This window comes from Oryctolagus cuniculus, chromosome 7, assembly GCF_964237555.1.
Source record: "Oryctolagus cuniculus chromosome 7, mOryCun1.1, whole genome shotgun sequence".
NCBI lineage: Eukaryota > Metazoa > Chordata > Mammalia > Lagomorpha > Leporidae > Oryctolagus > Oryctolagus cuniculus.
This window is the reverse complement of record NC_091438.1, coordinates 50,772,224-50,800,207: the sequence shown is the minus strand read 5'-3', so window position 1 is coordinate 50,800,207 and position 27,984 is coordinate 50,772,224. Positions and strand designations below refer to the sequence as shown.

At 47.3% G+C, this 27,984-nt stretch overlaps 1 protein-coding gene across 2 annotated transcripts; it reads right to left on the bottom strand.

Annotated features, from left to right (window-relative positions):
* Positions 1-131: 131 nt before the first annotated feature.
* REG4 (regenerating family member 4) lies at positions 132-26,365 on the bottom strand. Of its 2 annotated transcripts, none has more exons than XM_070076896.1 (6): positions 26,300-26,365; positions 24,003-24,176; positions 17,960-18,057; positions 16,492-16,629; positions 6,775-6,880; positions 132-1,533 (listed from the first exon to the last, which is right to left on the bottom strand). In XM_070076896.1, the coding sequence occupies exons 2-6, from the start codon at positions 24,067-24,069 to the stop codon at positions 1,466-1,468; spliced, it is 477 nt and encodes a 158-aa protein (XP_069932997.1). In that variant the 5' UTR covers positions 24,070-24,176; positions 26,300-26,365; the 3' UTR covers positions 132-1,465. The 2 variants fall into 2 exon arrangements, with proteins under 2 accessions (XP_069932997.1, XP_002715716.2); XM_002715670.5 differs by having other exon boundaries at positions 24,003-24,229; positions 26,300-26,316.
* Between the last annotated feature and the right edge of the window lie 1,619 nt (positions 26,366-27,984).

Below are 27,984 nucleotides of genomic sequence, written 5' to 3'. Positions count from 1 at the left end.
AGGGGCTTGCCCAACCCTCTTAAGAGCTGACAGCTGCCTGCCGTCTCACTGGAGCTAATTAAACACTTTGAAAGAATGATCCTTTCCCCTGCCTCTCATCTGGTCTGAAATCTCACAGTAAGACATCTATCTTCTGGATTGGTAAAGTCTTTTAATGCTTGGGAGGAGCAACATGTTGGTCTGATGTTTTCCTCTTTGACAAGGGTGTGGGAGAAAGAGGAACAGGGAGTCATGGGGGGAGAGTGGTTGGGGCCCATGCCCCATCCATCCCATCCCTTCTTTCTCGGTCGTGCCCTTCTCTCAGCCACCACTCACCAGCTGCTCCTAGCGTGATGTGGTGACAGGGCACTGCTCTCAGATTACGGTGGAAGACAGTGAGTCCTGGCTGGCTGAGCAAGGCGGAGGAAGCAAGCAGCCACCTACGTGGTCTGAACAGTGCAGCCAAGCCACAGGCCTCTCGGCCTGGTGCTGTGCAGTGTGAACACGGCCATGCCAGAGGCACACTTTCTGGAACCATCGAGTCCACATGGTTTCTCCTTAAGTTGCCATGGAGATTCATGACCTAAGCAATCACATGCCTGAGAGCAAAATGACCTCCGACTGCCGGAACAACCACCCCCTTAAGAAACCCCAAACCTCACAGGCAAAGGGAAGGGAGCAAGACCGCACAGGTCGTTCATGGCAGGGGAGAGATGACCCCTCAGGCCAAAACAACACCCACTGCACTGGCCTGGCTGTGACTGTCACCTCGGCCTCATTGCCGAATAACTGCCCCTCACTCAGCCCTGCTCCAAGGTTGGCAGGCCTCTGGCCTCCATCTCGTCTCTCCTCAAACCAAGGCTGTTGCTGGGGAGCTGGGGGCAGGGGGCAGGGGCCAGGAAGAAGGAGATGAAGAAACACTTGGGCGTTTGTAAATCTTATTTCACCTCTCCACTCCCATCACTACTGGACTGGAACTCAGCAACCTCCCATCTATACAGCTGTTTATTGAAAGAACGTATGGCCTGTATCAGCCTCCCAGGGACTTTCCTGGTGAGTGTGCCCACGGGAAAAGAGAAAATAAGCAGATGACTAAGGGGAGGACGTGGCAAATGAGAGGGCAGGAGGTTCAGAACCAGAGGACCAGATTCCCTCCCTCCTTCTATCTTCAAATTTTCAATCCCTGTGGCCAAAGACCCAGTTGGGGTCACCAGCTGGGGACACACACTCCTGGATCACTTGAGGCAGCCAGAGAGAAGGGAGGAGAAAAAAGAGTAGGAGGGAAAGGGCTCGTGGCGTGGACCTTTAGAGATAGAAGCCACTGCTGTCCCAGTGCTGTCTCTATGCCCAAGGAAGTCAGTGCAGCAGAGGCCTCCTCCATTTAGTTGCAAGGTTTACTCTCAGAGATACAGCAGTTTAGCCAGCGTGGCAGAGAAGGAAGAGGAGATGGGCCTGTGCCAGGGTTGGCAGAATCTTGATTCTTGCTCTAAGGTTGGTACTTGCACAGGAAGTGTTGGCGCAGGCTGCATTCATTGCTGCTCCAAGTTAAAAAATCTGTAAGAAAACAGAGATTGAAATACATCCAGTTCTGTATTGAGCTTTCATGGTTACTTTTTTAACCTGTCAATCTGGTTAGGAGACGGTGTCCAGCTGTTTGGACAAAAACCAATTTAGATGATTCTGTGTATACATACATACACACACACACGCACACACACATATTTGAGAGGCACACATACACCTAGAGAGACAGGGACAGACAGAAAGAGAAAGGGCTCTCCACTCTTGGTTCATTACTCAGATGCTCACAACAGCTGGGACTGGGCTAGCCTGCAGCCAGGAGCCAAGAATCCAATCCTGGTCTCCCACGTGGGTTGCAGGGACCCAAATACCTCAGCCATAACACACTGTCTCCCAGGGTGTGCATTAGCAGAAAGTTGGAATCAGGAGTGGAGCAGGACTTAAACCCAAGCACTGTAATTTGGGATGCAGACATCTCCATCAGAATCTTAACTGCTGGGCCCAGTGCCTTCCCTTGAAGGTTTTTGTTTGCTTGCTTAACATATGATTGATATTTATTTACATCGGTAGACTTTGAGTAAAGCAGATTATCCTTTATAATGTGAGTGAGCTGTGTCTGACTGTTTTCCCAAGAGGCAGCAATTCTGCCCCTACAGTGTCTGGATTTAAGACTGAAACATTAACTCTTTCTGGAAATTTCCAGCCTGCTGGCCTGCCTTGCGAATCTGACTTGCCAGTCCCCATGTCCGCGTGAGCCAGCGCCTCATGTTTCTCCCACTCTCTTTCCTTCCACTTGATTTTGTCTGTCTCTGGAGAACCCTGGCATAGATGCAAAGCTCACTGAGAGAAAGCAGGATAATTTGTGTGTCCCACTCGATTGCAGAAGCCCCACTGAAGCTTCTGAGGGGCGGCAGGGCTTGTCCTGGACCCAGCGAGAACCAAGGGCTCTTGGGTGTGAACCAGGGCCGTGGTGAGAGTGGTAAGGTCAACCGCTGAGATCCCAAGCAGCCGTGGTTGAAAGCTCAAAGAACGGCAAGCTTCTGAAGCCAGGCGCATCACACCATTGCACGTGTGCCTAGAAGGACCAGGTGGGAAGCTGGCAGCCTACAGAGCGACGGACGTGTCCAGTGACAGTCCTAGCGGATCCCTCCCAGAAACTACACTCGTCCTGGGCTGATGGCTCGTCATCCTGTCTGCAGCACAGTGGTGTTTCCCAGGGAGGTTTCTGCTCAGGCTTGGACCTGCTGGCCAGGTCCTGTCAGTGTGTTGCGTACATGGTGGAGGGTGGGGCGCCCTTCCCATTCCTAGTTCTCAGGAGGTTGCAGAGGACTGGGCCTGCCCCTGCCTGTGCACCTGAGACCTCACACTGGGGTCAGAGAGTAAAACTGAAATGAGGGCTGCAGGGGGCCGGCGCTGTGGCACAGTATGTTAATCCCCGACTTGTGGCACCGGCATCCCATACAGACGCCGGTTCGAGACCCAGCTGCTCCTCTTCTAATCTATCTCTCTGCTATGGACTGGGAAAGCAGTAGAAGATGGCCCAAGTGCTTGGGCCCCTGAACCCGCATGGGAGACCCGGAAGAAGCTCCTGGCTTTGGGGAGTAAACCAGAAGAAGGAAGATCTTTCTGTGTCTCTCTCTCACAGTCTGTAACTCTACCTCTCAAATAAATAAATAAAATCTTAAAAAGAAAGAAAGCAAGAAAGAAAGCAAGCAAGAAAGAAAGGAGGTCTGCACACTTTCTGTGCACTGTCACAGCATGGGGCAATGAGAACGTGGTGCAAGGCCACTGGCCAGCACCTGCTGCAACAGACGAGAGAGCTGGTCTGGGAACACATCGGCCATGGGACTGCTTGAGATTGGCACCCGCTGAGCCTATGTGTGAGTGGGACAGACAGCTGCTGGCAGCACAAGCAGCTCACCTGCAGGCACTCCCTGCTAAGGTATCTGTTTGCATTCTCCTCCTCTTCTTCCGCACCAGAGGGCGCAGGGCAATGACACTGGCTCTGAGAGCATCCTCTCCACTCCAAAGCAGGGAGCCATGGGCCTAGCCCACCCCTGATGCCTACTCTTATTGCCCCCTCTTCATGGGGAGGCAGCGCAGGTGCAGAGAATAAGAGGTCTGCCCAGGATCGCACAGCTCAGTTAAGTGCGGTGCTGCAATTCTACCCTGGGTGTTCAGAAGGCAGAACCTGGGTCCTGACCACAAACTAGACTGAGTGTGAAATCTCTGCTACACTGCCCTATGAAATGCCTCCCAGTGAACAGGAGAGAAGCCACGAAGCACTGGGAGCTGCAATTTCCCAGCCACTGACAGTCACGTTGTGGTGCAGGGCAGAGCAGAAAGGGTGAGAGGAGGGCACAGGGTGTAAGACACTCTGGAGTTCCTTCTAAATAGACAGGAAAAAAAAAAAAAAAACTCTTCACAGAGGAAGAGTGCCTGGGTGGCTGTGTAAGGCATTAATATTATGCCTTTTTGAATTTTAAAGAAAATCTCCTGAGGCGAAATCCATTCTACAAATATAAAATGACATCGATGGGGTCGAGGGGAATTTTCCTTCCAGGTTCATATTCCACCAGCTTTTCTCGAATCCTTGCTTCATTCCTTAGCTTTTCTGACTCGACAGCCTGCACAGGCACTCTGATGGCTGCAAGCTGTGTGATCGACCGCAGGCAAGGAAGGGAATCCAAGAGAGGCGGTGTTCCCAAGAGCACATGATTCTCCTGCACCCGACGCGGGTTACTTCACTACTGCCCTCACTGACATCATCACGGATGCAGGCCAAGGGGGACTTTATCCAGTGGGAAGGGCTTGAGAGGCGTCCGATCTCCTGCTTCCCCAAAGCTGGTCTGGCTGCCAGCCCCAGAGATGCAGGGTCTGAACTGAACGCCTGGGTTTTGGATCTTAAATCAGTTCCTCAGTTGGCCCTCGTGTGCCATCGTGGCTCTCTTCTAGCATGCCTAGTGTTTCAACTACAATTAAAAGGACAGGGGCTGGCACTGTGGCATAGCAGGTAAAGTTGCCGCCTGCAGTGCCAGCATCCCATATGGGCACCAGTTCGAGTCCCAGCTGCTCCACTTCCGATCCAGCTCTCTGCTGTGGCCTGGGAAAGCAGTAGAAGATGGCCCAAGTCCTTGGGCCCCTGAACCTGTGTGGGGAACATGAAAGAAGCTCCCTACTCCTGGCTTTGGATCTGCTCATTCTGGCTGTTGTGGCCAATCTGGGACTGAACCAGCGGATGGAAGACCTCTCCTCTCTCTGTGTAACTCTGATTTTCAAATAAATAAATAAAATGTTTAATAAAAAAAGGGACAATGTAGACCTTTTGCTTGGGTAACTCTAGTGGTGACTTTCTCACTATTTCCTAGGGTGTCCCAGTCTGAGTCTGGACTAAGTGTTCACACTTCCTTCCTGTGGGTCCTGACGGTGCTCCTTCCATTTTTTGCTGACTTGGGCCTTTCAAAATGACATTTGCACCTGTGAAATCACTTTCTCCAATTTTTTTTAAAGTATTCATTTATTTTCATTTTATTTGAAATTCAAAGACACTGAGACAGAGAGACAGAGACAGAGATCTTCCATCTGCTGATTCATTCCCCCAAACACCTACAACAGCTGGAATGCGGCCAGGCCAAAGCCAGGAGCTGGGAATTCTATCTGGGTCTCCCAGAAGGGTAGCAGGGATCCAACTACATGAGCTGTCACCTCCTGCCTCCCCAGGTATGCATTAGCAGGAAGCTGCAATCAGAAGTGGAGCAGGGATCTGAACCCAAGTGCTCCGGTAAGGGATACGGGCAGCCCAAGCAGCATCTTAATCACTGTGCCAAATGTCTGCCACACTTCTCCAGCTTCTTCTTATCCCAGAGACTCCTCCTCAGAAGCTGCCTCCTTGTGTCTGCTGTTGCTTTTTGCTGTTAAAAACTTGGCTCCCTCTCCTTTGTTGTTCTTATGAGCTCTAACCCTCAAACAACAGAAAGCCCTGTTTGTGTCCTGCTGGGTGCAGCAGATCTCACTCCAGTCCCTGAGTCCCCAGACCTGGCAGTCCCAGCCCTCTTCTTGGTCAGGAAGGGAGTGCAAGTGTCACTATGACGGCCACCACGACCCACTGGGAGGTTCTCAAATGTGTGAACTTTGGGACCAGTATCCTTCCATGGTCTTGTTTTACAGTGAAATCTTCTACATCACTTAGCTGTGGTTGTTGGGGAGGGTGATTCTCCCTCCTCCCCTCACTTCCTAGGACATTTGACAAAGTCTGGAGAAATATCTGATTGTCACAAGCCAGGGTGGGGAGCACTGGTATCTACAGTGGAAACCAAGGATGTTGCTAAACCTTCTACAATGTACAGAGCAACTCCTCACAAAGAATTATCCAGCTTGGAATGTCATTGGTACCCAGGTTGAACACTAACTGGCCTGAAAGAGGGCCAGGGAAAGGAGGGGGCTCAAATGACCATACGCAGCCTGCAGCTGAGGTTCTGGTCACCACATTCTGGGGGAAAACTCGGGGTAACAAGAGGAGGAACCAGACCAAGATTGCATTTCCAGAGCCCCTGAGGAACCTCAGTTTTAAAGAAATCATGAAGGAATAATCTGATTTCACTATACAGATTTACTCCCCATGGTCTGGGTCTCTCACTACGGGGCTGCCACTCCTCCATGATTCTAAAACAGATGTATTCAAGAAAGCAGTGGCTGGCTCTGCGGCTCACTAGGCTAATCCTCCACCTAGCGGCGCCGGCACACCGGGTTCTAGTCCCGGTTGGGGTGCCGGATTCTGTCCCGGTTGCCCCTCTTCCAGGCCAGCTCTCTGCTGTGGCCAGGGAGTGCAGTGGAGGATGGCCCAAGTGCTTGGGCCCTGCACCCCATGGGAGACCAGGAGAAGCACCTGGCTTCTGCCTTTGGATCAGCACGGTGCACCAGCTGCAGCGGCCATTGGAGGGTGAAACAATGGCAAAAAAGGAAGACCTTTCTCTCTGTCTCTCTCTCACTGTCCACTCTGCCTGTCAAAAAAATAATAAATAAATAAAAGAAAGAAAGCAGTGAGCGGACTGAGGGGAAATGTGGAGTCAACAATTGTTCAGCTAGAGCATCGATATGGCAAAAATCGAAGGTAGGCAAAGTCCTTGGCAAGGCCATTGTCCTGTGGAAGGAAAGAGCTGCTGGTTGACAGTAGGCAGGCAGGAAGGAAGGCACGGACATCCATTTTGCTGTTACTGGGACCAGGGAAAGAGCTGTGACTTGGGAAGGCGACAGGGGCAGTGCCTGGGCACTTACTGTTTCTGTGGTTCACCTCAGCGCAGTGCTTGTTCCCACCCTGGGGATGGCCAGCCCAGGATCCGTTCACGTAGGTGGTCCCATCAATCCACTGCCACTCCTGGTTCTGCAATGGAGGAGATGGGGAGATGTGCCATGGGCCTGCCCCCCTGCTCATAGCCAGGATGCTCTCCTCAGGGCCCTTGAAGGCAACAGTGTGCATTTCAAACCTTGGGAAAGCCCAGAAATGCACAGGAGGGAAAACAGAAAGTCACTCCATGCAACCACTAACAGGAAAACATTAGTGATATTTTAGCAGTTTGCTACTGGAGTAGAAATTTTTATGCATCACTACATTTTTAAGTATTAAGAAATGTTGTGGCCTTTAAAAACATACATTCAATGTTGTAACTTGCTTCCTAAATATGTTTTTAAATGTTAAGACTGGACTCCCGGCAAGATGGCGGAATAGGAAGGGAGCACACTGATAGTCTGGGGAGAGATAGTTTAATAAAAGTGGAGATACTGCAGGTTCAAGGAAGAGTAGGGGAGGAAACAGCAGAAGAAACTCTTCCGGAACGCGTGACTCACAGCGGACCTGCGTGGACAGCGTGGGAGCCCACAGTTTGGGACATCAGCGGCAGACTCAACACACCAGCGCTGGAACGCGAGGTGAGCCGAACCTCAATAGCCCGAGACACCGGCAGGCAAGCGGAGAGAGGAGACTAGAGGGAACGACCCCCCGGGGGGGGGGGAAGTTCACAAGGCTAACTGGAAGAGAGAGAGAGAGAGAGAAAAAAAAAAGGGTGACTAGTACGGACACGGGTTTCTCTCTCTCCGCTCACCTCTCAAGGGCGAGCAAGACAAAGAGCAGGCGCCATCTTGGACATACGTCATAAGCAGAGCGACCTCAGGTCTGCACCGGCCCTGAGCCTAGCAGAAAAACCTGACTCTGGGCGGGGCGAATTAACAGGCGATTAGGAGCTAGTAAATTTGTGGTGCTACTGAACTGAGACTGTGAAAAAAGAGACGGTGGGGGAGAGAACTCACGGAATTCACGTGAGCACTCTCCAGAGACGCTACAATTCCGTAACTTTGGCAACCCAGTGGGAGGCTGAAGGAGAATTTGAGCCCACTCTGAGGGCCGAACAGATTCCCTGTGGGGATCTTGGGAAAGAGCTTCCGATCTCTGGCTCCTGTGGGTATATCATTTGCCTGCTAACTACCTCCAACTTCATTCAGCTGTGCGGAATTACTTCCCTTTTGAATAAAAAAAAAAAAAAAAAGGAAGAGAGAGAGAGAGATTTACCACGCCTAACCTGGGAGTGTCACCTTTGGCACACCAAACAGAGCTCTCAGGCCACACCCATCTCAAGCCCTAAGGCTCCATCAAAAACAGATAGTCCACTTAATCTAGAGTCATAGTATAACAAGAAAAAGCACCACAGTGAAGAAACCAAATATCTCCAATATGCCAAATAACAAACGCAAAAACCGAGGTAATAAAAACAAGGAAGTCACCATGACGCCCTCAAATGAAAAAGACACCCCAATTCAAGATTATGAAGATGATGACATAGAAGAAATGCAAGAAGCAGATCTCAAAAAATTGATAAGAACATTAAGAAGTTCTCAAAAACAAATTCTGGAACTACACAAATCCTTAATGGACAAGATAGAAAATCTCTCTCGTGAAAATGAAATATTAAGGAGGAATCAAAATGAAACGAAACAACTAGTACAACAGGAAACTGTGATAGTGACTGAAGTGAAGAATTCAATAGATCAAATGAAAAACACAATAGAGAGCCTTACAAACAGAATGGGTGAAGCAGAAGAGAGAATATCGGACTTAGAAGACAGAGAACAGGAAAGGATACAGTCAGACCAAAGAAAAGAAGAGGAAATTAGAAATCTGAAACATATTGTCGGGAATCTTCAGGATACTATTAAAAAACCCAACATTCGGGTTCTAGGAGTTCCTGAAGGCATGGAGAGGGAGAAAGGATTAGAAGGCCTTTTTAGTGAGATATTAGCAGAAAATTTCCCAGGTTTGGAGAAGGACAGAGAAATCCTAGTACAGGAAGCCCACAGAACCCCTAATAAACACGACCAAAAGAGATCCTCACCACGACACGTTGTAATTAAACTCTCCACAGTGAAACATAAAGAAAAGATCCTAAAATGTGCAAGAGAGAAACGTCAGATTACTCTCAGAGGATCTCCAATCAGACTCACAGCTGACTTCTCATCAGAAACTCTAAAAGCTAGGAGGGAATGGCGAGATATAGCCCAGGTACTAAGAGAGAACAACTGCCAGCCCAGAATATTATATCCTGCAAAGCTATCATTTGTGAATGAAGGTGAAATAAAGACTTTTCATTGCAAACAGAAATTGAAAGAATTTGTTGCCACTCGTCCAGCCCTGCAAAAGATGCTTAAAGATGTGTTACACACAGAAACACAGAAACACGGTCATCAATATGAAAGAAGGTAAAGGAAGGAAACCAAGGAAGGAAACCTCACAGCAAAAGATCACAGGGAATTCAAAGCATATATTAGAACTTATCTTTGGCAAATGGCAGGGCAAAGTTACCACTTATCATTAGTCACTTTGAACGTGAATGGCCTGAACTGTCCAGTTAAAAGACACCAATTGGCTGATTGGGTTAAGGAACAAAACCCATCTATATGCTGCTTACAAGAAACACATCTTTCCAACAAAGATCCATACAGACTGAAAGTGAAAGGCTGGAAAAAGATATACCATGCCAACAGAAATGAAAAAAGAGCGGGCGTAGCCATCTTAATATCGGACAACATAAACTTTACCACAAAAACTGTTAAGAGAGACAAAGAGGGACACTATATCATGATTAAGGGATCAATTCAACAGGAAGATATAACAATTATCAATGTATATGCACCTAACTACAGGGCACCAGTTTATCTAAAAGATTTATTAACAGACTTAAAGGGAGACTTAGACCCCAATACAGTAGTACTGGGGGACTTCAATACTCCACTCTCAGAAATAGACAGATCATCCGGTCAGAAGATCAACAAGGATACAGTAGATTTAAACGACACCATAGCCCAAATGGATCTAACAGATATATACAGAACTTTCAATCCTACAGCTAAAGATTTTACATTCTTCTCAGCAGTACATGGAAGCTTCTCTAGGATTGACCACATACTAGGCCATAAAGCAAGTCTGAGCAAATTCAAAAGAATTAGAATCATACCATGCAGCTTCTCAGACCATAAAGGAATGAAGTTGGAAATTAGTAACTCAGGAATCCCTAGAGCATACGCAAACACATGGAGATTGAACAACATGCTCCTGAATGAACAATGGGTCATAGAAGAAATCAAAAGAGAAATCAAAAACTTTCTGGAAGTAAATGAGGATAACAGCACAACATACCAAAACTTATGGGACACAGCAAAAGCAGTGTTAAGAGGAAAGTTTATATCAATAGGTGCCTACATCAAGAAATTGGAAAGACACCAAATAGATGAGCTTTCAATTCACCTCAAGGATCTAGAAAACCTACAGCAAATCAGACCCAAATCTAGTAGGAGAAGAGAAATCATTAAAATCAGAGAAGAAATCAACAGGATTGAATCAAGAAAAACATTACAAAAAATCAGCCAAACGAAGAGCTGGTTTTTTGAAAAAATAAACAAAATTGACACCCCATTGGCCCAACTAACTAAAAAAAGAAGAGAAAAGACCCAAATCAATAAAATCAGAGATGAAAAAGGAAATGTAACAACAGACACCACAGAAATAAAAAGAATCATCAGAAATTACTACAAGGACTTGTATGCCAGCAAACAGGGAAACCTATCAGAAATGGATAGATTCCTGGACACGTGCAACCTGCCTAAATTGAACCAGGAAGACATCGAAAACCTAAACAGACCCATAACTGAGACAGAAATTGAAACAGTAATAAAGGCCCTCCCAACAAAGAAAAGCCCAGGACCAGATGGATTCACTGCTGAATTCTACCAGACGTTTAAAGAAGAACTAACTCCAATTCTTCTCAAACTATTCAGAACAATCGAAGAAGAGGGAGTCCTCCCAAATTCTTTCTATGAAGCCAGCATCACCTTAATTCCTAAGCCAGAGAAAGATGCAGCACTGAAAGAGAATTACAGACCAATATCCCTGATGAACATAGATGCAAAAATCCTCAATAAAATTCTCGCCAATAGAATGCAACAACACATCAGAAAGATCATCCACCCAGACCAAGTGGGATTTATCCCTGGTATGCAGGGATGGTTTAATGTGCGCAAGACAATCAATGTGATACACCACATTAACAGACTGCAGAAGAAAAACCATATGATTATCTCAATAGATGCCGAGAAAGCATTTGATAAAATACAACACTCGTTCATGATGAAAACTCTAAGCAAACTGGGTTTGGAAGGAACATTCCTCAATACAATCAAAGCAATCTATGAAAAACCCACAGCCAACATCCTATTGAATGGGGAAAAGTTGGAAGCATTTCCACTGAAATCTGGAACCAGACAGGGATGCCCACTCTCACCACTGCTATTCAATATAGTTCTGGAAGTTCTAGCCAGAGCTATTAGACAAGAAAAAGTAATTAAAGGGATACAAATTGGGAAGGAAGAACTCAAACTATCCCTCTTTGCAGATGATATGATTCTGTATTTAGGGGACCCAAAGAACTCTACTAAGAGACTATTGGAACTCATAGAAGAGTTTGGCAAAGTAGCAGGGTATAAAATCAATGCACAAAAATCAACAGCCTTTGTATACACAGACAATGCCATGGCTGAGGAAGAACTTCTAAGATCAATCCCATTCACAATAGCTACAAAAACAATCAAATACCTTGGAATAAACTTAACCAAAGACGTTAAAGATCTCTACGATGAAAATTACAAAACCTTAAAGAAAGAAATAGAAGAGGATACCAAGAAATGGAAAAATCTTCCATGCTCATGGATTGGAAGAATCAACATCATCAAAATGTCCATTCTCCCAAAAGCAATTTACAGATTCAATGCAATACCAATCAAGATACCGAAGACCTTCTTCTCAGATCTGGAAAAAATGGTGCTGAAATTTATATGGAGGCACAAGAGACCTCGAATAGCTAAAGCAATCTTGTACAACAAAAACAAAGCTGGAGGCATCACAATACCAGATTTCAGGACATACTACAGGGCAGTTGTAATTAAAACAGCATGGTACTGGTACAGAAACAGATGGATAGACCAATGGAACAGAATTGAAACACCAGAAATCAACCCAAACATCTACAGCCAACTTATATTTGATCAAGGATCTAAAACTAATTCCTGGAGCAAGGACAGTCTATTCAATAAATGGTGCTGGGAAAATTGGATTTCCACGTGCAGAAGCATGAAGCAAGACCCCTACCTTACACCTTACACAAAAATCCACTCCACATGGATTAAAGACCTAAATCTACGACCTGACACCATCAAGTTACTAGAGAACATTGGAGAAACCCTTCAAGATATTGGCACAGGCAAAGAATTTCTGGAAAAGACCCGGGAGGCACAGGCAGTCAAAGCCAAAATCAACTATTGGGATTGCATCAAATTGAGAAGTTTCTGTACTGCAAAAGAAACAGTCAGGAGAGTGAAGAGACAACCGACAGAATGGGAAAAAATTTTTGCAAACTATGCAACAGATAAAGGGTTAATAACCAGAATCTACAAAGAGATCAAGAAACTCCACAAAAAGAAAACCAACAACCCACTTAAGAGATGGGCCAAGGACCTCAATAGACATTTTTCAAAAGAGGAAATCCAAATGGCCAACAGGCACATGAAAAAATGTTCAAGGTCATTAGCAATCAGGGAAATGCAAATCAAAACCACAATGAGGTTTCACCTCACCCCGGTTAGAATGGCTCACATGCAGAAATCTACCAACAACAGATGCTGGCGAGGATGTGGGGAAAAAGGGACACTAACCCACTGTTGGTGGGAATGCAAACTGGTCAAGCCACTATGGAAATCAGTCTGGAGATTCCTCAGAAACCTGAAGATAACCCTACCGTTCGACCCAGCCATCCCACTCCTTGGAATTTACCCAAAGGAATTTAAATTGGCAAACAAAAAAGCGGTCTGCACCCTAATGTTTATTGCAGCTCAATTCACAATAGCTAAGACCTGGAACCGACCTAAATGCCCATCAACGATAGACTGGATAAAGAAATTATGGGATATGTACTCTTTAGAATACTATACCGCAGTAAGAAACAACGAAATCCAGTCATTTGCAACAAAATGGAGGAATCTGGAACACATCATGCTGAGTGAAATAAGCCAGTCCCAAAGGGACAAATACCATATGTTCTCCCTGATCGGTGACGACTGACTGAACACCAAGAGGGAAACCTGTTGGAGTGAGGTGGACACTATGGGAAATGGTGGCTTGATCAGCATAGCCCTGACTGTTAATGAACAACTTAATACATTATCCCTCTTAGTAGTTTTTTTTATCTGTTCTACTTAATATGACTGGTTTAGATCTGTAATTGATGCACAGTTATTCTTAAGTGTTGAAAATTAACTGAAATGTGATCCCTGTTGAACATGGTGGTGGGAATGGGAGAGGGAAGAGATGTATAATTTGGGACATGCTCAGGCTGACTTGCCCCAAGTGGTGGAGTTGGAAGCATACCAGGGGATTCCAATTCAATCCCATCGAGGTGGCATGTACCAATGCCATCTCACTGTTCCAGGTGATCAGTTTCAGTTCACAGTTGGTCATGGTGAAGGGACTGGGAGTCAAAGGGAACACATAGACAAGTCTAGTACCTGCTAACGCTAACCGATGGAGTAAATAAAGGGGAGAGTGATCCAACATGGGAAGTGAGATACTCAGCAGACTCATAGAATGGCAGATGTCCTAAATAGCACTCTGGCCTCAGAATCAGCCCTAAAGGCATTCGGAGCTGGCTGAAAAGCTCATGAGAGTATTTCAGGCATGGAAAGCCAAGACACTCTGGCAAAAGATCTCTGCGAGTGAGATCCCAGTGGAAAGAACAGGTCGTCGAAGAAGGAGGTACCTTTCTCTGAAGGGAGGAGAGAACCTCCACTTTGACTATGACCTTGTCTAAACAAGATAAGAGTCGGAGAACTCAGAGGGCTTCCATAGCCTTGGAAACTCATGACTGGAGCATAGGGAGATTACTGATGCCATAGACAGGAGTGTCAATTGGTAAAGTCAACAACAGGAGTCACTGTGCACTTACTCCTCATGTAGGATCTCTATCCTTAATGTGCTGTACATTGAGATTTAATGCTATAACAAGTACTCAAACAATATATTTCACTTTGTGTTTCTATGGGGGTGCAAACTGTTGAAATCCTTACTTAATGCATACTAAACTGATCCTCTGTAAAAAAAAAAAAAAAAAAGAAAAGAAAAAAAAGAAATTATCAATTCCCAACTTGACTCTCACTGGGATTAAACATGACAATAGGTCTGCTCTGATTTCATCATCATTTAAAAAAATCATCTATTATTTTTCACTTTATGTTTCTGTGTGGGAGCAAACTGTTGAAATCCATACTTAATGTATACTAAGCTGATCTTCTGTATATTAAGATAATCGAAAATGAATCATGATGTGAATGGAAGGGGAGAGGGAGTGGGAAAGGGGAGGGTTGTGGGTGGGAGGGACGGTATGGGGGGGAAGCCATTGTAATCCATAAGTCGTACTTTGGAAAATTATATGCATTAAATAAAAGTTTAAAAAAAAAATGTTAAGACTGTACCGTAATTCACCTTAATATTCTTCTGTTGACTGATAGGTATATTGTTTCTAATTTATGATTATTCTGAAGAATCCCTTTATTAAAAATTGTGTTAATAAAGTTGTTTTGGTATCTAAAACTGTTTTCTTATGCCAGATTCCCAGAGTTAGAATTGATGGGTCAAAGGGAATGCCTAGATGAAGTTATTGATAACACACAGCCAAAAGGCTTTACCAAAAGCAGTTCATTCACTTGCAGGAACATACAGCCATACCAACATGGCACAAGAACAACTTCTCTATGCCCTTAAAAATGCAACTCACTAAGACAAAGCTTGATAATATAATAAGCAAATTATATTATTGTTTTAACTTCATGCCTTCGATTATTAGAGATAAGGCACAATTTTGGGAATATTTGCTTGCCACTTATGTTCCTCAGTCGTTACTATGGTCTGAATGGGTCTCCAACAATTCATATGTTGCAAAACTCATTCCTCAGCGCAGCAGTGTTGGAGGTGGTTGAGACACAGAGGCGGAACCTTGCAAAGGGGTGGAGACCTCACTTTGGGGACTGAGATAGCTTCAGTTTGGCCTCCTCCCCTCTGTCCACCCACACTTGTCCTTCCACTTTATGCCATGAGTTGCCGCAGGCCTAGGCCCTTCCCTGATACCACCACTCAAGTCTGGACTCCCCAGCTCCCAGAGCTGTGAGCCCTGTTTTCTTTATAAATCACCATTGTTTGTTGCTATAGCAACAATGGATGAAGACAGTCGTGAATGTAAATAATTAAACTGCAATAAATATCCTACAGAAATAGACGTAAATATTTATCTTGTCTTTGAATGACAGGGTTGTGATCGATGACAATGTGAATATATAAAAATCTAAACTTCCTGACCTGCAAATAAATGCCATTTAAAGCTAAATGCATGGATGAAATATAACAACTATGGCAATGAATTACTAGCTTTTCTACAACATAATATTCAAGAGGAGAAAACACACAAAGATATTCACTAGTAAATACTAAAGGGTAAACACATATTCATAAAAGAGGATGTATGACTGTGTGGTGTCTTCAGCAGTTTTACCAAGAAGCCAAAAGGATGGGAGCTCTCTTCTTGCATTTGCTGCGTCCATTTGAACAAACTATAGGAGCTGCTCAAAGAACCTGCACACTGCAGGCCTCACAGAGACACCTCAGCACCAGGCATTCCTAACGAAGGCCTCCTGGACCATTCCTTACAGCACGATGCTGACGGAGAACAAGTGAGCAGTCAGTGCTGAAAACTAAGGATACCATAAAAAGTAGCAGACTGTAAGAAAAGGGATAGCTGAAAGTTTCCATTCAGCTAAACACCTACTGGGGATTTGAGTAATCTGAGTCTCATTACAGGTACACACAGACACACACAGAGACACAGACACAGAGACACACACAGACACACAGACACACAGACACACACACACAGAGACACAGACACAGACACACACACAAGTCTGTTTTTCATGCCGAAAAACTCGAGATCTATGCATATGTGAAATCTTCAAAAAATATTCATAGAAAATGCATATTAGGAAAACTACCAATCCTGGATTCCAAAATTCTTTTGAATTAAAATTTACTTATTTTTGAATTCTATTTCCATGAACTCTTTGAAGCACTCTTGTATACAAACTGCTTTTTCTGGAAGACTCTCTGGAAAGTTGGCAATTTTTTGTTCTAACAGGAGGAACTAGATTAGACAGGAAATCTATAAAATGGTGTCACTCAAACCATAACCTCCACTGTGGGCCAGGACTGGGCCCCTAACCTTGAGACTTTTCCCTTGCCAGGCGGAGGTGCTTCATTGAAGATCCACACCTGTGTCCCTGGGAGGGGGCAGAGCCAGTTCTCAGAAGGGTGCGCTTGAGGGGTACTCAAGAGTGGACTTGGTCAGATGTTACCTTCTGCAGGTCACGCAGGCCAATCCAGACGGGCTGGTTTCTTTGAAAGCCACGTATGTACTTGGCTATGACACTGGCCTCCTTTGCGTTCAGGATGGACACCAGATGGGTTCCATTTCCATAGGACTGGCACTCGAGCTGCACGCAAGCAGAGGTCCCGTTAATGATGACACCTCAAGGTTTCAATGCACAGCCCTTTCCTACAGCCCTGCTGTGCCAAGACAAACGGACCCAGGCAGATCCCATCTCTTTCAGCAGTTGGGATCCAAACCCCATATGGGACTTCCTGTCACTGTGGGAGAAGACACAACTGCCACAGTGTCAGGTCTCGAAGGGAGAAGCAGCTCAAGGCAAGAGCGAGAGATTTAGGGCCCTGAGGAAGCGCCTGGGGCCCTGGTCTCACCCCTCATTCGTGTGTGTGTGTGACTCTGGCATGCCACGCCAGCCCTCTGAGGCTCAGCTTCCCAATTACAGCCACAGAAACTCCATCTTTGCTTATCTATCTATGGATCAATATCTATCTATCATCTATCTATGTATCTATCAATAACTACCTATCTATCTACCTATCATCTATCTATTACCTAATTATCCAGGACTTAGAAAAAGCATTGTGTTAGGCTAGCCTTCCCTGGATTTGCTCTGCTAGTCACTCTCTGGGCAATGTTGACAAAGGCACTTATGTTCATTCTGCACTGAGATTTTCTGTTTAAGCACCAACATCTTGCATTATCCTGTGTGTGTGTGTTTTTTAAGGCCAGAGACTACTTTTGAACCCTTGGGAGTTGTCTCATGGTAGATGGTATTTTTCCTGTTCTTCTTGTTGGGTTATGGACAGGAATCCTGAGGCCGTTCTGGGCCCTGACCATGCTGCAGTGTTCCCATCGTCCCCCGCCCTCCCCTCCCATCAGTCACTCAGTCCAGCAGGCACAGGTCAGGGCCGTGCAGCACTGCCTCCCCACATCTGCTGGAGTAACTTAGGGTGTCTCAGACCAAGACTGTGAGACGCAATCGACAGATTCGTGGGTCCTGACGGCACTGAAACCTGCCCACGGTTTTCATGGCATCACTCTGACAGGAAGCCCTGGGTCTTCCTGCCCAAGCACACCTGTAGCCCACTCTCTTACGGTAAATCGCGTACAGCGATTCAGTGATGCTTCCTGCACATCCCTCGTCTTCTTTCATTTCCACATCTCTCTTTCCTGACCAAGAGCTGACTGAGGGCCAGAGGCATTTCCTACTCACCCTTCTGTCCATGCAGCCCATCTGGGCTCCGGGATGCAGCACCTGCTTCATTCTTAATCACAGCATTGAACAAACCGAGCACTCAACCTCTTCTCTCCCGTCCATCAGCCAGGCAGCTCCCCTCCCACTGCCCAGGAAGGAGCCTTGATTCTGAGTGACTCAAAGGCGACTGGGGCTCTGACTGGCCCTTAGTCCAGAGAAGCTGAGTGGCCACATTTCTTACCTCAGCATCAGACCAGCTCCTCAGCTTCCGGAAGTATCCATAGCAACTGGCTCTGTTGTAAAACCACCCTGAGGCACAGCTGGGTCTCAGGATGTTGCCTGCACACAACAGAAGGCAATTACAAGTGAGGCCGGCAGACACTGTAAACCCAGGCTTGGCAGTCTCCCGCTCCAGAACCCTTTGAATGACTCCTTTCCTCCCCAACTTCGTGGCGTCCCGAGAGAGCCTTGAGGTCTGTGCTTGTCATCAGCAATGGGGGTGTTGGGGATGGATGAGGGCGGGTGCTGTCGCTGCGCATGGCCGTGGTGGTCCGGGAAGAGGCCCTTCAGGAAGGACCCTGGCAGATACATAGTTAAACGTTGACCTTGTTAATCCTTCTCCCTGCCTTCCCCAAAGAGACCGATGGCCTTTGACTGATGACAGTGTGTTGGAAACAAGAAATAATCAGAGCTTTCTGCAACTACAAGCCACTGACTGGGAACTGGTAGTAATTCCGTTGGACCTCCAAGGTCACAGGGCCCCACAGTCAGAGCAGGGGTTATGGAGGTCAGGTGGTCGACAGGTTGAGCTCTGATCTGTCTCACCTTGGGCCCAGTGGGCCCCTGAATCCACTCTGCAGTTATTCCTCAGTCCCAGGATGCATCACTGGCATAGACAGGCTCAGCAGTGGGCAGAATCCCACAATGGTGGTGGACATCAGACAGCTATGATTCAAGGTAGCACAAGAGTGGACAAGGTACATAAAGGGGGTCATTTTAAGCATAACTAGGAGAAAGAAGTCCTTTTGGTCTGGGGGACATGGGACAGGTTAGCTGACAACTTTGCTGGAATTTGAGCACAGTGGGCTATTTCTCAGTCATAAGGGGAGGGGGAACTTCAGGCAAAGGAGCTGGGCTGGGAGAGGAATGGAGGCAGGAATGTGCAAGGCATGCATAGAAATAGCAAGCACTGGAGTCCAGCCCTGTGGCTCAGCAGGTTAATGCCCTGGCCTGAAGCGTCTGCATCCCATATGGACACCAGTTCTAGTTCTGGCTGCTCCTCTTCCGGGCCAGCTCTTTGCTGTGGCCTGGGAAAGCAGTGGAAGATGACCCAAGTCCTTGGGCCCCTGCACCCATGTGGGAGACCAGGAAGAAGCTCCTGGATCCTGACTTCAGATTGGCACAGCTCTAGCCATTGCAACCATCTGGGGAGTGGGCCAGAGGATGGAAGACCTCTCTCTCTGCCTCTCCTTTTCTCTCTGCCTCTCCTTTTCTCTCTGTGTAACTCTGACTTTCAAGTAAATAATAAATAAATCTTAAAAAAAATGAAATAGCAAGCACTGAAGTTTGCTTGAAGTACAGTGCGTGTATCCAGGAGAGGAACAGGAGACAGCCAGGGCCTAGATGCAAAGAAAGCTGTGGTTCTGGGAGGCTCAGAGTCCTCCTGCCAGTGGGACGGTGAATGGGCCACACCACTGAGTCTGAGGGTTAGGAAGAAGGGGAGATGGCTGGTTCGGAGGATGCAGGGGGCACCACGCTCACTGGCTCCTGTGACAATGTGGCTGCCCCCAGACACCCTCGAGGGGCACAGGAGTCTTTCTTTTCACCGTGGCTCCCTACTCCAGTGCTTCCTCTCTCCTGACTTGGAGGACACTACTGTCGTGGACTGGCCCAACGCTTCCGCTGCATTCCATTCCTTGCCTAAAAATCTCCCAGGTGTCCTCTTGCTCTCTGGTAAGTCCCCTGCTCAGCAGCTGTTTGTAGCTTTCTTAAGCTGGTCCTCTGACTTACAGCACAATGCGCATTGTTGATTTAGGTCTTATGCATGCACTGTACCGTGTATCTACAAAGGATGGACGATGACTAACCCAGCCAAGGCGTGGCAGAAAGGCATCGATGAGTTCAGATATACTGAAGCCAGCACAATAATACTGATGTGACTATTTGGAAATCTGAGCATAACTGTATGTTAAGTAAGAAGAAAGCCTTTCTGTCATCATTGCTGTCACTGTCACCAGCTTCCACATATCAAGTGCCTACTTGGTGTCAGGCTAAGCCATGCATCCACGCTACATGTATTCTTATCCTAATGACAGAGGGATGTGGGAAAACAGTTGGTAAGGCGGCCACCTGCCCATGGTTACACAGCAAGAGAGAAAACCCACTTTTCAGAGTCAGTTCTCTCACTCAGGAATCTGTGTTCCTGCCACCAACCCTTCCAACCTTAGGTTGTTACAAATATGGAAAGATGAGCAATCAAAACTTAGCAACAGAAATAATTGGAAGGTGGGAAACCTCATCCACTCTGTCAGGAGGACAGAAAGCAGAGTCTTGGGGAGGGCATTTTGTCCTGTCGATAAAATGTACTTGGGCACTCACAGTCCACACTGGAGGGCCTGGGTTCAAGTCCTGGCTCCCCTCACATTCTGGCTTCCTGCTAAATACAACTCTCAGGAGTGACAAACACGGCTCGAGTAATTGGGTTCCGGCCATCCATGGGGGGCTCGGGTGTTGAGTTCCTGGCTCCCAGCTTCAGGGTCCCCGCCCCTGCCCCATTGGTTGCAGGCATTTGGTGAGTGAATCAGCAGAAGGGTGTTCTTCGTCTCACTCTCTTTTCCTCTCAAATAAAAAAAAAATCCTTGATTGTTTTTAATGTTTATTTTATTTATTTTTATCTACTTGAAAAGCAGAACGACAGAGAGAGAGGGAGATGGAGAGAGAGAGCGATGTCTTCACTCCACTGGATTGCTACTCAAATGCCAGCAACAGGCAGGGTTGGGGCAGGCTGAAGCCAGGAGCCCAGAACTCCATCAGGGTCTCCCACGTGGGTGGCAGGAACCCAAGTACTAGAGCCATCATTGCTTCCTCCCATGATCTCATTAGCAGGAAGCTGGATCAGAAGCAGACGAGACAGGATTTGAACCCTGCTCTGATGCGGATGCCTGCATCTTACGTGGCGGCTTAACCCGCTGCCTCACAAAACCTGCCCCAAGATCCTAGGCTCTTAGAGTAAAAATTGATCTTAAGGAGCGGGCTGATCACTGAGTACCACGCCCCACAGGCAGATCACGAAATGGGCTTGCAGGTCCGGAAGCGGCGGCCTGGAGACAGGAGGCGGCAGGCCTCGCGGTGGAGCGCGGGTGAGGAGAGTGAGGGAGGAGCCCTTGACCTGAAGCCCGAGCACGAAGCCCTAGCGACAGCCCGGTGCTTCCGGCACAGCTCCGCCGGCTTCCTCGGGAGCTCCAAAGGGTCCTTAGTGTCTCTGTCTCCTCTCTCCACTTGGTTTGTCTCTCTGTCTCTTTCTGGTTCCGGTTCCTGGTTGTCTCCGCCTTTGTGTGCCTCTCTTTACCCCGACTCTGTCTCCGCCTCTCATTCTGTCCTTGCTTCTCCATCTTTCCCCTCCATTAGCCCCTCTCCTTGCCCCGCTAGGAACGGGCGCCCCCTGGTGGAGACATTTTAGTTCTAGAAGTGCAAACCCAGCGGCTGGTTTGTGGAAGCGCCCGCTGGGTGTCCGAGCCATCACTGAGCGTTTCCGGGGTGGTGCTGCTCCAGGCAGCTTGCACAGGTTCTCGCCATCTCCAGGATAACCCTGTGAAAGATCTGCCAGTCTTATCTCCATGTTCCAAGAGAGGAAACGGAGGCACGAAAAGTGGTCATCTCCCAGGGGCCCACAGCCAGCAAGTGCAGGAGACAAGATTTGGCATCGGCAGGTCCAACTCCAACAGGAGTCCTGAATGAGACGTTTGTCACTATGCTCAGGCATTTAAAACTCTGAATGGGCCAGGCGCAGTCATTCAGGCTACCTCATATAATTACCAGAACCTCACCAAGGGAGAGAGAAACAGAGGGGCATTGCCACCATACAGGGGGATGAGTGACCTGTTGGGGTCACCCAGATGGGATGAGAGCTGAGTGATGTCTCCTGGGCAGCCCTGGAGCCCACCCTCACCCCCCACGGTGCTGAGCTTCTCATCCCTGCACAGGTGGCATCAGGAGGTCCAGCTCCCAGCACCTCCTGTACTGCGCCAAGTCTTCCTATTTCACCTCTTCCTAGACGTGTGACCTTCAGAACATTTTCTAACCATTTTAAGCTGTTGTTTTTCTAATGCATAATTGGACTAATGAGCGTGAGAGTGGAGGACCGGGGCTGCATCCAGACGGTGTCTGGTCAGACATTCAGCAATCTTCCTAGGATGGGTGGGAAGACTAGTTGGGGTAATTCATGTAGAGTGATCAGTCCAGAGCCCAGAATGTAGTAATGGTTTAATAACTAATAACCAGCTAAAATTGTAGCTGTGAAAAAGATCCTCACCCCCATTACTATAACCAGCATGCTGCTCTGGAAGATATAAACTGGATCGAAGCAGGATGCTGCGGCGGCAGCGCTGGCACTGCATGCCGGGAAAAAAAAAAAAAAAAAACATAAAAAGAAAATGTTAACTGGGTGGAGTTTCCATTGTCCATAAATGGCATTGCCCTCTGTCTCTCCAGGAATTGAGTCAACGACATGCCTCGCTTCGGGAGGAGGACTGTCACAGGCCGGGGCAGAAAATCCCTCTGCAGGCACTCAGAGTTGTGATCTTGACCACCAGATGTTGTTCAGAGAGAAAAAAGAATACATCCCCCTGTACTTCCACTAAGGGCAAGATTTGACTTTTTTCCCATAAGCCATAGCTTAGATCATGTAGGCTGTGTCCTAAGAGGTTCTCTTGAGAAAGTAAGATAAACAGAAAATTTCTCTGCAGCGGGGAGGAAGATCTGTCTGTTGTAGAACAATGGAAGCACCTGTGTTGAATATTGTGATATTGAATATTGTGATCCCACCTCCTTGGGGGAGAGAGAAACCAGAGGGTTGGTGTAATCCCAAAGTGAACTGATTTTTTATTCCCTGAGATATAGCTGGGGCAAATCTCAAGGTCTTTTAGGAAGCCTGAGGTCAGCCGAGTACCAGAACAAGGTCATCTCAGCACCAGAACAACAGGGAAGTAGTTGGCCACGTGGAAATGGCCACAGAGGTGGCTCGGTGGGAGGGGCTCCAGGGCAGCCTGCCAGCATGTCACACCCTCCTGAGTGGTTCAGAAGAGTGGCTGGGTTCCTTACGCAGCCATCCATGGTCCAGAGAACTGCTGGCTGGAAATAGGTGTGGGGTTGAGGAAAGGGAGCCACGGGGAGCAAGGACAAGTCAAGGGCAGACCATGACAAGGGCCACAGACTACAGCCATGTGAGTCAGCACGATGCCCAAATAACCCCGCTTCTCCTAGTGTTTCTACCAAAAGACGCTCCCCTTCTCTGGCAGTAGTGCTGAGTGGTACACGCTGGATCCCACAGGAGGCTCTCTCTTCTTATCCTCAAGCATGGATTCTTTACTCACCCTTCACATACAACACCCAGCAGGGCCACAGCAGACTGTACAGGCACCCCAAACCAGCAGCCACCACACCTCTTAGTCCTGCTGTGTGACCTTGGGCAAGTATCTAGCCTTCTCTGGCCGCATTTGCCTCCTAAGTGGAACAAAGAAGTTCCACCAATGAGCCCATATCTTGCATCCTTCCTTTTTAGTTATTCCATGACACTGTTTCTTAGCACACTCATACAGCTTTCTTCCCCCTGCTTTCTTTTTTGAGCAATTATACAGTATTCTTTCCACTCAGCTCGCTTGCCATGCAGTACTTGATGTTTGGTCTGTAGGTTGTAGGTCCCTTGCCAAATGAAATCCCTAGACACAGTGCATCAACATAGGGAGGTTCTCACCATGGTTACAACTCAGGACAGACTGCTAGGTGGCAGGTGCTTTAACACAGCATCTCTATACTGCACAATACACTTGCAAAATTAATCAAATTTACACTTAGTTGATGTTTTACCGTGGCTTGCAACCATATAGGGTTGGGTCTGTTTGAGTCTAGAGCCTTTGGATTTTTTACAACACTATGCTGGTTTCCATTCTCGTCTTTAAAATCTATTTGCTGCCTAATTTGGGGGGGGGGGGCAAGCAGAGGGCTGTGTAGTGTGAAATGCGTGAACACTGACCTTGGGCTTGACCAGCTAAGTGACCAGTACTCACCGCCCACAACCTCAGTGCTGGCCAAACAGCTCAGCAGGAGGAGCAGCCACATGCTTCCGGAAGCCATCTTCCCCTTCCCCTGGGCACAGGCGAGCTTCGAACCCCTCTGCTGCAAGGATCCCAGAGCTGTGTCGACTTTCCTCTGCAACTCCTGGATTCCTGTAGATCTGCAAGCTGAGCACAGTTGCACTGGTGAGAAGGATCCGGGAATTTAAATGTCAAGTCGCCTATGGGAGAAGAGAGTATTTTTCTATATAAATACAGGTTTGGCAACAAAGGGAACCTCAAGATAAATGTAGAAATGAAGGAAGTTTAACTTGAGGTTTTCTCACCTGCAAGGCCTTCTAGACCAGAGCCAGAGACCTCACTGTAGCAGGAGGCCTCGTCTGAGTGATGGCAATTTGTGAGCTGTGACACCTCTGCTCCTGTTATTTTCAGAAATGCCAGCAGAGGGCATCCAAGGCAAGTTTTTGCAAAGTGAGGCAGCAACAGCTTTCTCAAGTCAAGAAAATCAGGTAAGCGATTCCAACACGAGATGTTTAAATGTTAAAAATGAACATATGGTTCAACACCCCTGTTTTACACAGGAGAAACCCTGCGGTCAATGGACGTGAAGTCCTTTGCTCACTGTCCCCAGACACAGCCAGTCCAGCACTATGCTTTATACATAGTTGACATCAGTTTTATTTTTTAAAGAAAATACTTAAAAAAAATCTCTTCTCCATTATCAAACAATACATGAATTATTAAAAGACCAGTGAAAAACCAGAAAAACAAGAAGCACATATCATCTCCCAAGGATAAACAGTTTGTTGAATTAGCCTACAGAAATCGTCCATGAATGTGTGTGTATGTGTGTGTGTGTGTGTGTGTGTGTGTGGTTCATATCAGTGAGACCACGCAGTTCTGCAACCTTCCAGTTGGATTGCAGCGAATCATCTTGCACCCACGCACCTTTCTGCAGCTTTGAGTTGCTCTTGTGTGGAAAGTCACCTGCAGCCTCACAAAACAGGCACAGTGTCATTTGGACACTCAGTTACAGTGCCCTCAGAACTGGCCGCACGCCACACCCCACTGCTAATGCCCAGCAAGGCTGGGTTCCCCTCCCCCCCCAACAAGCAGCTCATTTTGTCCATTTCTTTTTTCCTGATTTTGTTATGCTAAAAATTTGTGGCTATTTTTAAATTACAAATGGAGTTGAACATCTTTTCATATAATGATTACCTTTTTATATTTCTTCTGTGAATTTTCAATTTGCACCTTTGCTCCTGTTTCTGCTTCATTGTTCTTTTCTTTTTTGGTGATTTGTGACAGCTTTTTTGCCTATTTATATCCTTCACATATTACCAATAGTATTTGCCAGCTTGTATTTTTTTCTTATAACATGTGTTTTGCTATTCTGAAATTTTCAAAAATTTATAGTATCGCATTTATGATTTCCCTTATACTTTTTGGACTCTATATCAGAAAGATTGTCTGTCCCTCTTGCATATTCCCATCTCTTCATCTATCTAGGCCTTATTTTAGTGTAAGCATGGGATTGGGTTCTAGATTTTCTCCCCAAATAATTATTAAAATGAGAAACTTGCTCAATTCTTATTTGACCCTGCTTTATGATGCCCAAATCAGGACACACGGTCTAAGTCCCAAGCAGTACTTGCAGGGTGCTTCCAGGGGAGGGTGGCATATGATAGTGGAGTGCAGGCTTTCCTGGAGCAGCTAATCTGGGGTTCTTGCGCCCACAGAGAAGGGGACACAGGGTGAAGAGTGGAGCTCCCCCGCCCACCCCGACCCCCGGCTGCTGCACGTTCCTCCCGTAAGTAATGGCATATTTTCAATGTCCCAAGGCGCCTTTAAAATCGAACTGTTGGGGCTTCTCCATCAAGCTGATTGCCTGGGAGAAGGGAAGAACAGCATCTTTCTGATCCATCTAGAAATTAATTGCTGGTGTGCGCGGACTGCCTGCACGCCCTCGCATTGAACCCGCACAGCATAGCTCGGCCTGGGTCGTTACTGAAGCCTGCGGATGAAGAAGCGAGGCTCACTGGGATCAAACAACTTTCCCCGAGTTTCACAGCGCCTGGACCACAGGGCTGGGGTTTAAGCCAACGCTGCCACCAAAGCCGCTGCACCTTCCAGCGAAGGAGAAAGACATTAAGTAGTTCTCAAGCAACACAGCAACAGCAAGCGTGAGGAAGGGCATCCAGGCTGTGACAGGTCGTTTCTGGCCTGGATAACAGATTGCAGAGAAGAGGCGTTGCGAGAAAACCCTGGGCCCCAGCTGCAGACGGGGTTACCTGGCACCGGCGAGCTCAGGGGACCCTGCCTTCCTCAGCGTCTGGAGTGGTCCCGGCCAGAGTTTCTAAAGCTTTTATATGTGCTTCCCCCGGAATTAATCACCTTTGTTTCAATCAGGGAGCAATAATGTTGTTTACGAATAATATTCCTTTCATAAAAGTCTTATCTGTAGACAAAAAAAAAAAATAGAGTGATGACTTGAGAACATACGTGAACGGTGCCCCGGGAGCCGGGATGAGGACCGCTCCCTGTGCGCAAACAGAATCTTTTCTTTATATCCCTGTCATCAACACTATCAACATCCTGTGATCTGTGATAAGACAGCCTTCTTCTCCCTTTATTTTTCTTTTTTGGGGATCTCCCTTTAAAATTTTTTTTCTTTTCTTTTCTTTTTTTTTTTTTTTTTTTGACAGGCAGAGTTAGTGTGAGAGAGAGAGAGACAAAGGTCTTCCTTCCGTTGGTTCACCCCCCAAATGGCTGCTATGGCCGGCACTGTGCCGATCCGAAGCCAGGAGCCAGGTGCTTCCTCCTGGTCTCCCATGCGGGTGCAGGGGCCCAAGCACTTGGGCCATCCTCCACTGCACTCCCGTGCCACAGCAGAGAGCTGGACTGGAAGAGGAGCAACCGGGACAGAATTCAGCGCCCCAGCCAGGACTAGAACCCGGAGTACTGGTGCCTCGGGTGGAGGATTAGCCTAATGAGCTGCGGCGCTGGCCTAAAATTTTTCTTTTAATGTATTTATTTTCATTTTATTTGAAAGGCAGAAAAACAGAGACAGAGACATGGGCAAAGATCGTCCATCCATTGGTTCACTTCCCCCCAGATGCCTGTAACAACCATGGCTGGGCCAAGCCAAAGTCTGGAGCCTGGAACTTAATCTGGGTCTCCCACAGGGGTGGCAGGAACCCAAGTACTGAAGCCTGAACCTGTCGCCTCACAGCGTGTGCTGTGTAACGCAGCAAGCTGGTCTCAGAAGTGGAGCGGGGCTCCGGATCAGGCACCCCCAGCCCTGCACCAAATGCCTGCCCCTGGGGCCTCTTTTATCTCTGCATGCTGTTTTTCCTTTATTGCTCCTCTTTTCTAGAAAGATGCCCAGTTCAAGGGCTGGCGCTGTGGCGCAGTGGGTTAAAGCCTGGCCTGAAGTGGCAGCATCCCATATGGGCTCCGGTTCTAGTCCCAGCTGCTCCACTTCCAATCTAGCTCTCTGCTATGGCCTGGGAAAGCAGTAGAAAATGGCTCAAGTCCTTGGGCCCCTGCACCTGCGTGGGAAACCTGGAGGAAGCTCCTGGCTCCTGGCTTCGGATCAGTGCAGCTCCAGCCGTTGCAGCCATCTGGGGAGTGAACCATGGGATGTAAGACCTCTCTTTCTCTCTGCCTCTCCTCTCTCTGTGTAACTCTGACTTTCAAATAAATAAATAAATAAATTTTTAAGAAAGGGTTTGCCACTGGGACCCGACGTAGGTTATGACCCACGAGGTGTGACTTGAGACGCACACATGGACCTTCCTCCCTAAAGCACCAGAGCAAACTGTCCAGCTTGCATCGGAGTCCCCAGATTTCTGCCACTGAAGCTCCTCCCGTGGAACTAGGCACTGGAATCTTGTTCTGATGTGGGACAGTTATGTCCAAATAGCTTACTTTGGTGGAATATTCTACCAGATGTTTCCACTGAAGTCATCAAATG

What these genes read in the sequence shown, in the direction of transcription:
- REG4 (XM_070076896.1), bottom strand. Translation starts at nt 24,069, where the DNA reads ATGGCTTCCGGAAGCATGTGGCTGCTCCTCCTGCTGAGCTGTTTGGCC. An exon ending in GGAGCTGGTCTGATGCTGAG is followed by an intron (nt 16,630 to 17,959) that starts GTAAGAAATGTG and finishes GCTTGCGTGCAG; the next exon opens with CTCGAGTGCCAGTCCTATGG. An exon ending in GCCTGCGTGACCTGCAGAAG is followed by an intron (nt 6,881 to 16,491) that starts GTAACATCTGAC and finishes CCTCCATTGCAG; the next exon opens with AACCAGGAGTGGCAGTGGAT.